The sequence below is a fragment of the Eulemur rufifrons genome, chromosome 2 (assembly GCF_041146395.1).
Source record: "Eulemur rufifrons isolate Redbay chromosome 2, OSU_ERuf_1, whole genome shotgun sequence".
In the NCBI taxonomy this organism is placed as follows: domain Eukaryota; kingdom Metazoa; phylum Chordata; class Mammalia; order Primates; family Lemuridae; genus Eulemur; species Eulemur rufifrons.
The window spans coordinates 16445706-16463986 of record NC_090984.1 but is presented as its reverse complement, the minus strand read 5'-3'; the positions used below and the strand labels follow the sequence as shown (position 1 = coordinate 16463986).

The following is an 18281-nucleotide window of genomic DNA, read 5'->3' as shown; positions in this document are numbered from 1 at the left end:
TGGAGGGTCCGCCAACCTTCCTTCTCGTGGCTCACAGGGAGGCCGCGTGGGGTGGACACTCTGGCTGGAGGCCATCAGTCCGATTCCCAGCTCTGTGCCTGAGGCCTGCCCAGGGCCGGCTCCCCTGTCAGAGAGCCGGGGGTTCGGGAAAACTGCAGATGGTGAATCTGAGCCAGCCAGGCCGGCCTGACCCTCATCCTGGGGCCCCAGTTCCCACAGCTGGGCCGCTTCTCATCGACAGGAATCCCTGGGGAAAGTGACAGGTCTGGGGTCTGGGATCTGGGAAGACAGGACGCGGTGACGGAAGACTGAAGGCCAAACAGAAACAACCAAACCCTGCCTGGCTGTGGGCAGGGGAGCCAGGTGGGCAGAGCTTGGCCCCAGAGCTTCTCCACAAAACGGCTGCGAGGCAGAAACTATGAGCAGGTGCCGAGGAACGTGCCTTCACCTGGCTCCAGTCCTCACCTGTCACACCAGGGCAGAGACACCAGGCTCAGGTGACAGTTGACTCATGCCCACTGTGGCCCACGGTCACCAAGACCAGTTTCCCGAGGTGTGGCCACCCAAAGTGCCCAGGCAGGTAGTCATCCTGGGCTGGCACAGGGCATGGTGGGGAGAGGGGAAGGTGAAGGGGTCAGTGGCCCCTTTGCCGCGGGTTTGTTCACTGCACTGCGAGCAGGGTTGTGTTAGATGCTGCTGTCTGTCACGCTGCAATGGCTGCTCCTGCCTGGTGCCCAGGCATCTGTCCCTGCTCATAGCTTTCACCCACTAAACACCCAGGGCACCTGCTCTTTCAGTGCTAAAGTCAGAGGTGAAAACCCAGAGCTGGAAATCCCAGAATCACCAACTACGCCCTTAGCACACAGGCGGAAACGCCAGGGGGAGGTGAGGAGTTGGGCGCTGCCAGGGCCAGCGGTCTCCTGGGAGGGCTCAGGTCTCCCCTGCCATCCCCCTAAAGCGACGGGGCTGGCGGGCCTCTCCTTTCCGAGCATTTGTGTGCGGGCCCTGCACACAGCACTCACTGAGGCTGCTACTCATGCCTGGGGAGGGGGTGGGGGGGTTCTGGGTGGGTGTGGGCTATTTCCCAGGGGCCCTTTCTCCACCTGCGAAGTGGCTCGCTGTTGTTGGAGTGAGTGACGCCACTCAGGACAGGTTCAGGTCGCCGACCCACCCCAAGTGCCCCGTCCTCAAACACCACCTCGTGCCAGCAGGGCTGGGCAGGTGGCACGGGGCCCAGGAATGTCAGTCACTGAGTATTTGCTGAGATAATAAATAAATAATAAATAAATGACTCGCCCTCCGGGAGCTCAGGTATGTCAGGAACAAGTCAGAGCAAAGGTGCCCGCCAGGTCACGCAGCAGGGCAGGGTGCCGGTGAGGGGGAAGGACGCCCGGACAGGCAGTGCCAGGACTGGCTCTGGTCCCGGCTGTCTGTCGGGCTGTGGCTCTAAGCAGGAATGTATCAACTCCCCCGCACCTCGGTGTCCTCCACGGTAAGACGGGGTGATGACGGATGATGCGCTGCCGGACCCTGTGGGAACGTGCTTCGGAATCCACACGCTGCCCCGCAGACCAGAGTCCACAATTCCTTGGGCCACTCGTGTCCCAGGGATAGGCTGGTGCGGGGCAAGCAGGGGCTTCGCCTCAGCCCTGCGACGTGGCACCTGCACCCAGTTTCCCTGGAGCAAAAGGCTCCATGGAGGCCCTTCTTTGAGAAGAAGGGAAAGAGGGAATATGCCTCCCTGGGTGCCACGCACCTCCACGGGACTCTGATGGCCACGGTGCACGGTTCTGAGGTTCTCCAGGGGGAGCAAGGGCGAAGGAATGAAGGACCAAGAGATAAAGTGACTCAAGCTGGAGGGAGACTGGCAGAAAGTTCCCCAGGGCCCTGCTGCACAACCACCGCCACGTCACAGTCCACACCCCTCTCCCCTTCCTGTTTCCCAATCGACCTATTTTCCCGCCTTCCAACCGACCAGCCTGCTGCTGCCATGCTGAACGCCCCGTGCGTCACCTGTCTGCTTCCCCCTTGGCTGGCATGATTCTTTCCCCCGGCACATCCCCCTACCCTGCCTTGGCACCCCCACCCCCTCCCGGCCCTGAGACAGCGCCGGCACGCACGTGGCTCCCAGGGACCTGCATTTAGGTGTGTCCGTGAGAGTGTCCCGCCGTGAGTCGGGGGCTCACTGTGTCTGCCAGGACGGCTGCTGTGCTGCCAACGCGCACCCTCTGCAGTCACGCCTCCTATTCACTACGCTGTTGGTGAGACGCAGACCTGTCCTCCAGGCCTGGCCCTTCTCAGGCCCCACTGCCTGGCTGTCATCGCCTGTGGGATGAGGGTCTGGGGCTGCCACTTCCTGAACTAAGAGCAGTAAGAATAGCCACATCTCTCCCACCCTGTGATCAGGTAGCCAGGGCTCCTCCCAGCACCCAGGGTGGCCTCTGCTGGCCTGGAGGGACGGGCATAAAGATGGATGGTGCCTGGGTGCCTGGACGGGGGTAAGATCGCCCCAGGTGGGGCAGGCCCACAACGCTGAGGCCCTACTGCCAGGACCCTGCTCCACCGCCCGCCTGGAGGTGCTGAGGCAGCTTCTCCCTGCCCGCTCTTGTCCTCCACGTCCAGATCCCACCCACCCTTCAATGCTGTGTCTGGGGCCATCTGGGGTCTGAGGTCACAGTCAGATTCGACAACTGTCTGTGCCAGTGCAGGAGAGAGAGACACACACACAAGCACATAGACAAGAACACCAGGTACTATGACAAGCAATCTACGGGGAGAGGCCACTTCCTCCTCATGGAAGAGGCACCAGGGACAATTCCAAAGGAGGTAGCCATGCACGCTGGCTCTGAAGGACAGGGGGAGCCTGGCCGCCCGCAGGAGAGAGAGGACGGGGGTCTGTGCCAGGGAGGGCAGGCTTGGACACAAAAGCCCAGCGCACGACTCTGAAGTTGGTTGTGAAGCTGAAGTCGTGTGGGCTGTTACAGAGGGGCGTCTGGTGTGGGCTCGGGGCTCCCGGATCAGACAAAACGCGCCGTCAACTCAGGAACCACCAACCTTCTTCAGCACAGTCGACAGCCTCTAACACGATCCGCAGGTCAAAATTTCTGCTGTGGGGTTTCTGGGGCGTGTGGTACCCTCAGGGTTGAACAGGCAACAGCATCCCACAGTTTTCAAAATCCAAGTTAAACAACGGGGACTGAATTTTCTGTTAGTCCACCAGCTTTGAGTCACCAAGGTCAGATGCCAGGAACCAGGGAGCAGCTGTGTTACAGACTGCTCCACAGAGCGTTGCAACTGAAGGCGGCTGGATGGACACCGCGCTCAGCAGGGTACCCCTAAGCCAACCTGGCAAAGCAAATTGGTCCTATTTTCTTGTTGACTCCAGCCACCGAGTTGGAGACGAGAGCTAACAGAGGACAACACTCTCTCTCTCTCTCTCTCATGCACACACACCTTAACGACTGGGCAGAAAACCTTTACCACGACAAGGCTTTAAGACAGTGTGGACCTGTATGAGTCTCCCGTGGCTGCCATAACAAATCAACACAAACCTAGTGACCGAGAACACCGCCAACTCCTTTTTTCTTTTTTTTAGAGATAGGGTCTTGCTCTGTCGCCCAGGCTGGAGTGCAGTGATATGGTCACAGCTCCCTGCAGCCTCAAACTCCCAGGCTCAAGCGATCCTCCCGCTTCAGCCTCCCAAGTAGTTGGAACTACAGACACCACCACCACGCCCTGCTAATATTTTAAGTTTTTTGTAGAGATGAGGTCTTGCTGTGTTACCCAGACAAAGTCCTGGCCTCGAGTCCTGGCCTCAAGCCATCCTCCCACCTCAGCCACACCCCCAGTTCCTTAAGCAACACACAAATCTTAAACAGGTCAGAGTCTAACAGGTGTCTCATGGGGCTAAGGCTGAGGTGCTGGCAGGGCTGTATTCCTTTCTGGGCATTCTATGGGCTTCCCACCTTCTCCAGTGTCTAGAGGCCACCTACTCCCTCTGCTCACAGCCCCTCCCTCTGTCCTCCAAGCTGGCAGAGGCTGGTGGCTTCCAGTTGCTGTCTCCGCTTTCTCGGGCAGACCCAGCCCCCTCCAACCACGGCAGGGAAAGGTCTCTGCCTTCCAGGGCCCTTCTGATTAGACTCGGCCCTCTCGGATAAACTGGGATAATCTCCACTCCAGGTCTGTGTCCTTGACCCCATCTCACAAAGTCCCTTTTGCAGTAAGGAACAGTTGTGGGTTCCGGGCATGGAGGAGAGGGCAGCTGTGGAGGGGTGCTGTCCTGCCTGCCACAGGAGCCACAGTTGAGCCTCCCGTCATTTGAAAGTTGCCATAAACACTGAGCTAGCTCGTGCTGAACCACGGCTGGGGGAAATAAAGGGTTAGGGTTCTGCAAGCCTCTGGTCACAACACCTTCATCAAATGAAGTAACCTTGTTTCACGTGTTTCCCACTTTATTTAATATGTATCCACACTGAACTTTAACTCACTGCAGGAAAGAAGTTTCTCCCATGCAGATCCTCCCGGAGACTCACTATAGCGCACTGCACTGAGGAACACGAGACAGCGCAGCAGCACAATGCCCGGGGCCATTCTAAACAATGCAGTCACCGACAATCCACGTGGACGGGAGGCTGGTCCACAGTGAGCGCGGGAACGAGAAGGCAGCATCGCCCCATCCGACCGCAGCTGGGAACGTGGGCACCAGGCAACAAAGCTTTCTCTTTGCCCTGTGTGTCTGTGAATGACTGCAAAAGTGCTTCTAGTGCTGATCTGGGGGCTAAAGTACATTTTAGCGAGCAGGTGAAGCTGCAGACACAGAATGTGCGAATGATGAGGCCTGGCCGTGCACGCCAGCCTCGGCGGCCCTTTTGGATGAGGCTGTGTCGGGTGCTTCCTGGGCACTCAGTCTCACTGCGCAGGACACACCTGAAAACACGGTTCCTGAGGAGTCCGCAGGCTGGCGAGGGAGCTCCCTGAGGACACGGAGCAGAAACAGAGTCCTCAGAGGTGACCAGGGCGGTGCCCGCTCTGGACCACACAGAGCTGACCCCGCGCCTGGGGAGCCTCCTTCCCGCCCACTCGGCTTCTTGGCCAAGGCCCCTGGTCACGTACAACACACAGAGCACAGTTGAAATAACACACTTTACAAATGCTCAAAAACATGATACCCACGGCTTTGGGTCCAAGACTTTAGGTCATGCAAATTGAACAGGTTGTTTTTTTCCAGACTAGGACGTTTGAAGACCTGTATGGTGGCACAGAAGAAGGTACGGCTGTGCAGAAACCCCAGACACGTGCCGGGCGGCTGGCAGGAGGATGGATAAATACATCGTGGAATTATCACACGTGGGAAAGCTACTCAGCCTCGGACATGACCTGGGGCCGTGTATACCAGCGTGAACGGAACCCACAAATAGAACTCAGCCAAGAAAGCTGGTTATAAGAAAACAAACGAACCCACGTGATACCACTTACATGAGGTTTAGATTTGCAAGGCAACACTGCCCGTTTTTGAGCGATAAATCCACGTGCAGTAAAGGTGTAACTGTTCTGCTCTTGTTTTATTTGAGGGGGGTAACGAGCACTGATATTAGATTTCGGTATCTGAAACACTTTATAACACAAACTTAAGGAGGTGCCCGAAAAAGGGCTGTGCCCCGTGTGACATGCTGGGACTCACCGGCCTGTGGGCCTGGGGAGCGCTGCTGACCCAGCTAAGTGGCATCTCCCCTCCAGATCCTCTGACAGCCGAGCGGACTCCGGGCTAGAAAGGCGATGGCAGCAGGGGGCCGAAGGCCCTTCTCCTGCCCGCTCTCCTCAGCGCTGTCCTTCCCTTCTGGCCCCAGACACTCCCTACTGTGACTTCCCACCCACGAACCCCAAACCCACCAGTCCAGGGGTAGCGGAGGGACCCCACTGCTCAGCGGGCCCACATGGGGCGGTTGCTCTTGGGTGTCCGGCGTGAAAACACTGGAGAAGTACATCACAGACTTCATGAGAGTGAGTGAAGATGGCAGAGGTGGGGACAGCCACGACCTGCAGCTCAGCGTCGGCAGCCTTGGCTCGGGCACCACACGCCTACCTCTACCATCCCTTACCTGCAACACCCACCCCGCAGCCAGCAGGGAGCCACGGTAGCTACGACAGTCCTCGTGGGTGGAAGGTGACTTGGCCAGAGCAAGCAAGAAGACTGACTGACTCAGTAGTTCTGGGGTTTTTCCTCCTAACATAATAGCAACGATTCTCAACCCCAGGAGAGGGATGGAGGCCGACCCCAGGCTGGGGCGCACTGGGGTCAAGGGACGGAGGAATTCCACCCCAGCTTCCCGGGCTGCCCTCTTCTGAGTCACAAAGGCTGGCCTTGAAGGGCCGAGGCTGCCCATCCGTCTGGAACAATCAGGACTCTGACGAACCCAGGCTATTAGGCTGCCGGACGCCTGCCCGTCTGCCTGAGTGGGCCGCCGGCCTCATCCCACGGAGGCGGGTGGCGGGGGGAGGAGAAACCCTGGGGACCTGTGTGTTACAAACCCTCATGCCAGAGGGCGGAAAGCAGCAGAAGGTTCCTACAGCTTCCCTCCGCAGGGGCTTCTGCTCACTACTGGGGCTAAAGGTCAGAAAGACAAAAACACCAGTCAACCGCTCTGCTTAAAGAAAGTGGGGCTGGACTGGGGTGTACTGGGAGATATTTAAATTACTGGCCAAGGTGCTGTTAGGGTATCTATAGGGTATGGATTTAAGGAAGCCACATCCTGCCATGCCCTTCCCACACGAGTCTCACAGTGAGCACACGATCCCTGCTGCGGTTCTGTCCGTATTTCTTACTGTGGCAGGAGAGGCCTTCGGGGGCACCACGCTGGCGTGGACAACCCTTCAGCAAGAGCACACACCTCAGGCCCAGAAGGAAGGCACCCAGGGAGAATGCATTCCATGGTTTTCTTGCTGTTATGTTTGTTATTCCAGTTACAATTATTCACAGCAAGGAATAATATCAAGATCCCTTTTAAAATAAATTTTAAAGTGGGCCAATTTATGAGGAAAAAAGTCAAGTTAATTAATGAATTCAAGTCAAAGCACAGGCAGCAGACGACGACGAGCCCAGGCTGCTGGTTCACAGTATTTACTGCAGCTGGTGTGCACTGTGGTCCCCATGCTGTGGGGAAGGTGCAGAAGGAGTCAGGGGGCTGGGAGTGTCACACTGGGCCTGAAGACAGGCACAGAGCGGGGGCGGACAAGAGGCGGGAGGCCCAGTGACAGGACGGTGAGTCCACAGAGAGAACCCAAGAAACCAGGGAAGATTCGAAATGACGCCTTGGCGTGGAAGCCTGGGTGGGGCTGGAGGACAGGACTGTCAAGCAGGACCGAGGCTCAAGTGGCCATGTCTAAGAAAAGCTACTGGACCTGGAGAGTGGGTTTCTGGAGGCCAGGAGGGGTCTAGTTTGGGGAATATTTCAAGCCAGGGAGCTGCTATCTCTGAACAGAGTGGCCTGACTGGGTGACACCTGCCACGCGTTAAAGGACAAGGGCATACATCTGGGCTCTGCTCCCCAGGGCAGGCTCTGGGTTACAGAGACTGCCTGTGACACGGCCAGGCCCCTCTGGCCCAGCCAAGTGCGGGTCACTCTCGGCTGTAGCCCCTGGAGTGCTCAGGCATATCCCAAATCACAGGAACAATCTCTGAACTATTTTCTTTCAGACCAGTCGGACCTGTTTCCAATTGAGTTCTCAAAGGCCTTGTCAGCCACCTGCTTCCCTGGTGCTCTGCCCTGGCCACCACCAGGGACACACAGGAGGCCCCACTGAGGGGCAGCCCCCTTCCACGCTGAGAAGGAGCCCAACTGGACCTCCCTGTCAGGTGCATTTCTGATGACTGGGCTGGCAAGCCAGTACCCGGCGGCACGGCCCATCGCAGGTGCCTGAGCACAGCCAGCCCCGGGAGCTTGCTGTCTGACGGAGGGAGAGCGTGTTCAACGCAAAGATTAGCCGTGGCGTGTGGGTGAGGCCGCGGCGAGGTGCTTAGAGGGTGGAAAACTCACTTCCCACAGTGGTCCCAGGAGACGCCCAGGACGAAGGGAGCTACAGATAAGGCCGTGGAGGCAGACAGAAAGCGGACAGAGACCGGGGCTGGGCAGAGTACAGCGGGGAGGCTCAGTGCTATCAGATAGGAGGCAGGTGGGCTAAATGGCCTTGTCACCCAAGGAGGGGAGCAGTGGCATTTAAAGGTGAGACAAGGACGGGGGCTCTGGAAGCTCCTGAAAGCCAAGTGAGAGCTTGAACTGTACCTGGGCCCGCTGGGGTATGTATGCTCACACAAACCCCTCGGGCAGCCATCTGCTCACTCGGGTGTGGGGCACCTGTCAGTCCCCCATCCTTCTATGCCCGGGACAGGCCCAAGACCAGGCTCGACGCTGGGGACGCACGCAGCAGTGAGTAGAGATACGAGGCTCCTGCCTGCAAAGAGCTTATGATCTAGGGGCGAAGGGGACAGAACAGTCACCAAATCAATCTGAAACTCTGAGAGGGGATGTGACCACTCAGGGGCCCAGGAGGTGCCCCTGGGCAGGGGCCCAGGAGACACAGGCCCCTTCACCCTCTATGCCCTCACTGGCATCTGATATTGCCTGACATTACAGCATCTGCTGTGACCACCGGTCCCCTGCTGCTCTGCAGACGCTGAGCTGAACCGTCTCCCATACTGGGCACGACCCACACCCCACGCCGCGGGTGGTCCATGCCCACAGCCAGGTGTGGAAGTTCAACCCGCCAGGCAGGAGTCCTCTCCAAAGCGGTCAGCGGGCTGGTGCTGAGTCAGGTCCAGCAGAGGAAATAGTCCGTCTATTTTCCTGCCACGGTGAGGAAGTCTCCGCATGACCCCGCTCTCGGGCTGGTCAGCAGGTTTTTCTAGGAGCTGAGCGGAAAAGGAAGAAGGGGCCGTCCTCTGGGAGCCTGAGTTCATGGAGCACTCATTGGTCACTGCTTAACAGGAAACAAGCAGAAACGGCAGTGCTTGGGAAAAGTGCTTGCCAAAGCCAGCCTGCGAAAGGCCAGAGAGGGAGGTAGGAAGAAGAGGAGAGGTGGGGAGAGGGGGAGAGAGAGAGAGGTGGGGGAGAGGGAGGAGATGGACCAGCTGGGCCACAGCCTGCCACATTCTTCCACCCAGCTTTCCAGGGACAGCTTTGGAAAGGAACCAGAAGAGACCGCCCCCTGACACTTCAGCTCACACATTAACAAGCCACCAGGGTTTGAGAGCTCAAGCAGGGTAAAGAGGCTGGAATGGGCTCGCTCCCAACCCCCTGGAGCAAAAAGGGCCTGAGGCTGGAAGCACTTCCACATCCAACCCTCCCGCAGCTTAGAGACCTCACCCCCTTGGAAACCAGAAACACAGGAGACAATTCTAGCTCCTCCCTCCACACCCTGGCCCTCCGCAGAGCCAAAACACGTAGTTGCCTCTGAAATCCTATCAGGGAAGTTGGCCGCATGCTCCAAATTAAAAACTAAGTTTCCCCAGATGAGATCAGTTTCAAAATATTGGCAACAACTGAAGAGGAGGAGAAGAGCTGACATAGGAGGGAGGACACAACTGTATTGCAGGTCCCTGCACCAAAGGCCACTGGCCATGCAGACCGGAGGCAGACGGCAGGTCCCAGCTGGACTGGCCCCAACCTGTAAGTTTTTCCTCTGAGGGAAGAAACAGACACATGTGCATACGGACAAGTGTAGGATAAAGCGGCAGCTCAGGCCCCCAAACATACTACGCACTCAAATGCCAGTTACCCCAAAGAAAGGCCAGACGCAGTTGGGGTGGGTGGGTAAACAGTACTGTTTCCTCAGTGACCTTGCTAGGCCTTCCATAGGTCAGGGGTCTCGAAAATGTGACAGCCCCTAATTTCTCACACTGGACAAGAAGATGAAGGGAAACACCCAAGCTCGCAGGCTGCTATTAAGTGGCACAGAGAATGTAATTAAGCACTGCGGGGCTTGGCTCTGAAACACGCCCAGATCCGCAGGGCGATTAGCGCCCACGGAGCTCCAGCTGGTCGGCAAGATTCTGAGTCAGAGGCAAACCCTGGGCTCTTGGCTTTATTTACGTGGCCGAATGTACAGTCACGGGTGGCAGAAGTGGGAATGTGTCGACTTCTTGGGCCTGATTTGTTAAGAACGGGAATATTCGGGATGCTGCTTGGTCACAAAGCACTCCGAGGTCGCCAGCAGCCGGCCCTGTGAAGGAAGCCAGGTGGACCTGGTTTTACAGACAGGCTGGGAAGTGCTGGGGTATAAGGAGCCCCCAGGTTCCTCCGGGGAAGGATGGTCTCAAAAACCTTTGCACCTCCACGGTCTGGCCAGTACACCGCTCAGGCCTCAGCGCGGCTGGCTGGTGATGCCACCCTGCAGGCTAGTGACCAAGAGCTGAGCGGGGAGAGCGAGCCCCGCCTGTCCTTGGTGGCTCAGGGTCCCGACACAGCTGGTTCAAGTGTCTCACAGCACAAGCCAGCACGTGCCACACTTTCCCGGACTCAAGTCATCATGGCTTCCTGCAGCAGTGGACCTTATTTATCCCATTCCCATCGTATGTGGATATCGCAGAGCAAAACCCTTTCCTACATCTGCTGCCAGCACCTCCCCAAGGGAGAGGGGGCTTCCGGAGGTCAGCCTGCAGCTGCTCGACTCACAGGCTGATCCCAAGATCAGTCTTTGAATCGCCGACTCTGGCCCTTGCGCACCGGCCTCCGAATCACCTGTCGTTCCCAGCCCATGGCTCTACATTTTTATTCTAGCTGAGCCCAAAGTTACAAGCTCCACATTTTTGTATCTTAAGATCACGCCATGTTTCTTACGGAACCCAAGTACTTCAGTGAGAAAGCAAGAGAGGGGTTCCACAAAGTGAAGTTTAAAAAACAGGTCGTAGCAGGCAGTATCAGGGGACATTCTAAGACACCAGCCATGTCTCCCATACTGCTTACTCTGACTACTGCCTTTCTAACAGATTGGGCCAGGGTCCCCCACCATATAGCCCTCCTGAACCCCCCACGCCTCTCCTGTTCTAGGCGCAAACGCAGGGCCTGCGGAGCATTCTACAAACCTCGAAGCTATGGGAGGTGGTGGTCATGAATCTTCCTCCCAGCTCAGAATGAACCAATCTTTCCACTCAAACGCCCTCCCTTCTTTCAGGGAAAGAAAAAAAAAGTCAGGCCAGCTGCCAGCTCCATCCCCAGTTACATTCCCAAATCTCCTCACCAGGCCACAAGATTTATCAGGAAACCAGTTAGCAGTTTAGGTCTGGAAATGATGCTACCCAAAAACACACCCACTTCGAAGAGAACTTCTGAGCCTGGATCTTGCTAGCAGCACTCCTTCCCCCCACCTAGTTCCCCAATTCTAGTTCGGCACAAATGCCAGGTGGCTACTGAGGGAGTGGGTGTTACACAGGCACCAACAGAGAGGACCAAATCGATGGGACCAGGACAGACGGCTGTTGCTTTTATTGCTTCAACTTCTCCCAGCCCAGGCCCTCAGCTCATCGGTGGTCAGTTCACAAGGAGAAGTAAAAACTCACAAACTTCCCACTCAAGCCGAGACCAATTTTGAACAAGACCTTGAAAGGTTTTCCCAGGAGATGAACTGGCGTGGACGGTGCTAAGCTCATTACCGGTCCCACCAATGACAGATTAGAAACTCTGCATCAGCACCAACAGCCTCACCTGTGAGAAACCAAGTACCCAAGTGAATCCTTTCCCAGCTCGCTCTCCCAAGTCCACCTGGCCTCTACTTCTCAACTTAGAAATGACACTGTGACAAGCCTTTGAAACCCAGAACTTGGCTTAAAGCAGAATTTCTTGAGCTGACATCTAGGGTGGAAAATTCTCTGTTGGGGGAAAGGGGAAAATGCACTAGAGGATGTTTTGCAATCATCCCTGGCGTCTACCCACTTGATGCCATTGGCACCCTCCCCAAAGTTGTGACAGCCAAGCACTCTCTCAGACATTGCCAACGGAAGGGTCCAAAGTAATGCCTGCCTGACAAGCACTGATGTGAGTTTCTACCCCTTTAAAAAGATCAGATGCCACTAAAATCAAGGTGTTGCAGGGTTAAAGAAAAAGACCAGATGCTGAGGCCGGGAGCAGTGGCTCACGCCTGTAATCCAGCACTCTGGGAGGTCAAGGTGGGAGGATCACTTGAGGTTAGGAGTTCAAGACCAGCTCGAACAAGAGCGAGACCACATATCTACTAAAAATAGAAAAAATTAGCCGGGCATGGTGGCGCCTGTAGTCCCAGCTACCTGGGAGGCTGAGGCAGGAGGATTGCTTGAGCCCAGGAGTTTGAGGTTGCTGTGAGCTAGGATGATGCTACGGTACTCTAGCCTGGGCGATAGAGCGAGACTCTATCTAAAAAAAAAAAAAAAAAAAAAAAAAAATATGACCAGATGCTGAAAGACACCTGGGATTTTCCTAAGGACTTGGGGCCTGGCTGCTGAGTTGTAAATATATACACATCTGTGTACCTGGGATTATCTGTGTTTGGAAAACTAGAAAAATCAGGCCGATACCATAAGAATATCCCAGTAGGGAAATTTTTTGTATAATTGTACTCACTTTTCTCAAACCTTAAAGCAGGGTTTCTCAACCTCAGCACTACTGGCATTTGGGGCCAGGTAATTCTTGGGGGTGCAGGGGCCCTGGGACTGCAGGGTGCTGAGCAGTGTCCCCGACCTCTCCACCTATTAGAAGCCAGCAGTGCCCTACCAAGTTGTGACAACCAGAAATGTCCCTAGACATTGTCAATGTCCCCTGAAGGACAGAACTGGTCCTGGTTGAGACCCCTGTTCTACAAGAAGATAAATGTCCCCATATCCTTTTGTATAAAAAGGGGAGTGTTTTGACCCTTAGACCAGATAAGAAGACCAGTCAAGACTTACTGGTGTAAAGCACATTGCCTGTTTGCCTGGTGAAAATGCAATAAATGTTATCACTACGTGAAAAGAGATGTCTCTTTTGAACAGACCACATTATGAAGGCACAGAAGAGGGTGGAAGAGGTGTTACTGAGAAGGAGAAAAGAAACACGCAAACAGATGGACGTGTCCAGATAAACAACTGAGATGTTAGAGAACCATGGAAACTATTGCAGAAGAGGGTGGACCACAGCCAGAGGGATTCCTGAGAGGACAAGTCAAAACAGAATTGATCAAGAGGCCAAGATGACAGCTCTCTGAGTAGGACGTGGCCAGCGCAGTACTCCTTTGGGACTGGGCCTCAGAATGTGGAAACAGTAAATTGATCTTAACCACCAGCTTACACTGTACTTCGCTTTCCAGGTTTCAAGGCACCTTTTTCAGGCTTGAATGCAGGCCATCCTGCCTCCCCCAAGAGAGAAAAGGTTCTGGTGGCTGGTCTAAGAGGCCTAGCTAGTTCCTCCACAGAGACGGTCAGCTCAGGACAATATGGGCCACCAGCATACGCCCTGGTAGCCAGGGGTGGAAAGGGAAGGGCTTCCAGAGACCGGTGTGAGGGAACAAAGTGGCCCAGGAATTCTTCCAAGACCTCTGGAGACATCTTTCCTACTAGTGAGCAGAGTTCTAAGGTGCTTCAATCAAGCGTGTGGGGGTCTGATGCCTGTGGGGCAAGGTCTAACATAGGGCCAGGCCACTTGATTCCATCTGGCTGGGGCAAAGGGCAGTATTCTCAGCAACAACTCAAAAGTTTCTCTGGAATAAGTCTCTTCCCCTAGGGTTTAGCCATCATCCGGGGTTGAGGGATAGACCCTATGTCCCTAGACAATCACTAGAGTTATTACTTTCATCCTTCCAGGGACAAAAGGTACCAGCTGGGTGTTACTGGGGTCTCATTTCTTGTTCCTTTCCTTTTGCTGGGCCTCTCCAAACTGTAGGTAGAGCCTTGTTTGCCAAGCCCAGACATTTCCTGATTGTGGCTCACCCCTCCGTGGAGTCTACCCACACAAACTCCACACGTAAGGTCTTTAACCTGAAATGCATGGCCCAATAGGATTCCATAAATCTGGGGCCTCTTGGATCTGAAATTGTAAACTGCATTTTACATTTGCCCAGTTTTCTGGAGAGTGGATCCACAGCTTTCACCAGATTCATGAGCAATGGGGCCTGGACTTTCCAAAAAAAACCTATTATCTGTCATATGTAAAATGCATTTAGGCTTGGTTCCAGCATTCCAATTCTGGGACTCTGTCCTATAAAACTCATCCCCCCTGTGAGCAAAGTCACTGGCTATTCATTATGTTTATAGCAGAAAATTATTGGAAACAAGCTAAATATCTATCAGTGGACAACTAGTTAAATGCATTAGGTTGCACTACATGTATTGAAAAACCATGTACCCATTAAAAAGATCCAAGAAGCTCTAGGAGTGTTTTAGTGCAGTAGTTCTGGGAGAGGAGCAAGGGAAGGGGGAGCACTGGGTGATGTCTGCGGATATTTGTGGTTGTCAGACTGAGGGTGCTCCTGGCATGGGGTGGGTGGAGGCCAGGGACGCTGCTCAGCACCCTGCAGTAGCCAGGACAATCCTACCCCAGAGAATGATGGGGGCCCCAAATGTCAACAGTGCCCAGGGAGAGAATTCCAGCTCTGGTGTGGTCTCCAAGACATGTTTAATGAAAAATACAGTACATAGGATTATGTAGAAAGAGAGAGAGAGAGAGAGAGTGTTTAAAGTTGAGGCCCCATCTCTAGGCCGGGCGCGGTGGCTCACGCCTGTAATCCTAGCACTCTGGGAGGCCGAGGCGGGTGGATCGCTCAAGGTCAGGAGTTCGAGACCAGCCTGAGCGAGACCCCGTCTCTACTAAAAATAGAAAGACATTATATGGACAACTAAAAATCTATATAGAAAAAATTAGCCGGGCATAGTGGCGCATGCCTGTAGTCCCAGCTACTCGGGAGGCTGAGGCAGTAGGATTGCTTAAGCCAAGGAGTCTGAGGTTGCTGTGAGCTAAGCTGACGCCACGGCACTCACTCTAGCCTGGGCAACAAAGTGAGACTCTGTCTCAACAAAAAAAATAAAAAAATAAATAAATAAATAAAGTTGAGGCGCACACATACCTTTGCAAAGGGACATAAGGAGTGGGTGGCAGTCCCTGTCTCCGGGGAGAGGGACTAAATAGACGTCTGAGCAGCAGAGGTAGGAAACTGACTTTTCACTCTACTCTTTCCTCTTTATACCTCGTCCGTCAAGATGGTTTTTAAAAGAACTGCTCTAAACGCAAACTTTCCCTGCCCCTGGGCTACCTGGCAAGAGTCCTGTGTCGACAGCCTGAGGACTCGTTTCTTCCCCTTCTCTCCCCCCCATCCCCCAAACTCCGCCTTTCGAGGGAAGGAAAGGAAGCGAAGGGTCCAGGTCCCTGGCCAACCTCTGGGGTCATCTCTCCTCCTTCCCAGGAGCTCTGCCAGCTTTCTCGAGGAGACTGGAGCCCACATGGCGGGCAGGGCCTGGGCAACCTCGTAGCCCCCCCACCGCCTAAGCCGTCCTCAGCGTTCCCCACCCGGCGGCGGACACGTGCCAACGCCGCCACCTCGGGCCCCTGGGCCCCTTCCCGAGCCACGGCCGGGCCGGGCCCCCCACTGCGAACAGGCTCGGGAGCCCGTGGCTCGCCCCCCGCCTCGGCGTCCGCTCACCTGGCTCGCCTTGTAGAACTGCTTCTTCAGCCCCGCCACCGACATGCTGCCTTGCGCCGTCAGGCCTCCCGCCCGGACCGAGCGAACCGCAGGGACAGCGCAAGCGACAGGATTCCGGGCGCCGCCGACCCCCCGCGCGCCTCAGCGGCCTCCGCCGGCGCCGCCTCCGCCACCCGCTCGCCAGCTCCCGAGCCCGCCCCGGCGCCGCCTCAGCCCCGCGCACCCGCGCGGCCAGGATATTACATGGCAACCGCACACTTCCGGTGCCGGCGCCGCCCCCCGCCGCCCCGCCGGCCTACCGCGCGCCCGTCTGCGCACGCGCGCCCCCTGCTGGCTGGAGAGCGCACGCGCACTTCGCCTGCAACGCGCCTCTGCCAGTGAGTTGAGCGGGCCGAGCCTAGAGGGGCCGTGGAGGCTGCGGCGCCCCCTGGAGTCCTGGGGGAGGCTCTGAAGTCTTAGGAGAGGCCCTTAAACATGCCTGGGGAAGTTGGAAAAATTGAAGGGGCTCGAAGAGCTCAGGAGGCTGGGCTTACAATTCTCCAGGTACCTGTTAGCTAAATCCAGTTCCTCTGTGTGTTCAGTCCCTGCTCCCCCACCCTGTCTTGTGTTCATCCATTCAGTCGCTCAAGTCAGACATCTGAGTGTAGCTACTTTTTTCATGCTTTGACCATACCATTCTTCTCCAAGTTCTCCCCTCCAATTCATCCCCTGCAAGGCAGCCAGAAAGATGCTTCCAGAACTCAGTTCGGATCACACCAGTCCCCTGCTTAAACTCCACCTATTGCCCTTAGAATACACTCCAGACTTCACAACATGGTCTCCAAAGCCTGCAAAATTTATCCTTGTAAGTTCTTCTGATCTCTGCTCTCTTCCTCTTCTATAATTCAAGATCCCTATTGCCCATGTGACTCTGCTAGTGCCGTTGCTCTCTTACGCATTCTTCCCCAAGCTTTCCCCCTGCTCTTTGTGCATAAAGAGGACACTGCTTGGAATGAAACCCCCTCCAGGAAGCCTTTCCTGATTGATGCATGTTTATCGATATTGATTTGTGGATCAACTGTTATTGATTGATCAAAACCATATTGAATGGATTGAAAACTAATAATGAATTGGAATGACTAAATGAATCCAAAAAGAGGAACAAGAAAAGGACTAAAGCTAAAGTGCTTAGTACTTCAAGTTGAAATTGCGGACAAATTTGGTTGATTTTCTGAAGATGATTGCTGGAAGTTTCCAAATGCCTCAAAAGAAGGTAGAAGACTAGATCAATCAGAGGGTCTCGCAGAATACACATGCCCCAACCTCAAACACCAAGATACTAATAGGGCTACTATGATTAGTTTGAAAAAGTGCCTGTGTGCCTCTGTTACATACCTTCAACTGTGATCCACTGGTGTAAATCATTGCAGAATTCCTGAATGTCAGAGAAGGGAGGGAAAACATCCTTACAGATCAGATGGAGAAACTGAGGCATTGGATAATGATATGACTTGCCCAAAGTGATGTCCCCAAATTTTCTATTTCTCCACATTTTTCCCAACCAATTTCACTGATATAATTTTCTAATCTACCTCTTTAGAATTCCAAACTTGGGCTAAATTCCAATGTCATCTCCTCACCTCTACTTCTGAGAGATTAAATTGGGGAAGAAAAGCTATTTCTAGACACACAGGCTGACACTGAAGGTCTCTGTTCTATGTGAGGCTTTTTAAACAGTTGATTGAACCGGGCTACACAATTCAATTAAATGATATTTATGCATTCACTCTAATAATTATCGAATAAATATAATTTATATTTTATAAGCACACATTATAGCACACATGAATATAATCAGTTACTGACAGATCCTGGGGTCCAGTGACGAATGATTCCTGCCCTCATGAAGCTAATAACAAAAACAGAAATTAATTCATTCGTTAAATAACACACCAATACATACAGCTGTAATTGCTTCAAGAAAAAAAAAGTGTTGTAGACACTTGATGCTGGTAGGATTGGGGAGGAAAGGCTTCTTGAGGTGTCGATCTAAGATCTGAAAAATAGGTAGAAATTAGCCAGGAAAAGAGCTGCGAAAAGATTGTCCTAGGCAGAGAAAACAGCATGCGCGAATTTCGTGGGGATTAAACCAAAAACCATCCATTCATTCACTCCGGATATGTTTCCTGCACGTCCAATGCTTCAGAAGCGCTACCCAAACTTTATTTTGTTGTTATGGAGAAGGCAATTTATAATTCTAATTGCTGTTGATATATGCAGCCGATGTCCCTCCCATTAGGATAAACTAAAAACTTAAAAGTCCTTATCTTATCCCAGTTCCATACCTTCATTCTGTGACGTAAGAGCCTACCCCGCCCTCCTTCTACCGACTATCCCACGCGCTCAGCCAATCGTAGTGCCTAGCTCCCAGCTTGACAGCTCCCTCTCCCAATCGCAGGACATCTCCTCCCAGCCAATGACGGGTCGCCGAGGGAAGCCCCGCCTCCCTGAGGGACTATCAATAGGTGAGCCATAGGAGGAATGGAAGGCACGGGTCTCGCGAGGATGTTCCCGTCGCTCTTCTCTTCCCGAGGCGGGCTGTCACGTGACGCGGCCTCGCCCAATCGGCGCGCGGGCTGCGGGGGTCGCCGCGGTTCCCGCCAAATACG

General features: G+C 54.5%; 1 protein-coding gene across 2 annotated transcripts in view; it reads right to left on the bottom strand.

Moving 5' to 3' along the window:
• SH3GL1 (SH3 domain containing GRB2 like 1, endophilin A2) overlaps positions 1 to 15855 on the bottom strand; it is a 30975-nt gene extending 15120 nt beyond the window's left edge. For both annotated transcript variants that reach the window (XM_069497283.1, XM_069497276.1), the window contains exon 1: positions 15634 to 15855. In XM_069497283.1, the coding sequence (XP_069353384.1) occupies positions 15634 to 15678 (45 nt within the window). In that variant the 5' untranslated portion in view covers positions 15679 to 15855. The remainder of the gene's footprint in view (positions 1 to 15633) is intronic.
• Between the last annotated feature and the right edge of the window lie 2426 nt (positions 15856 to 18281).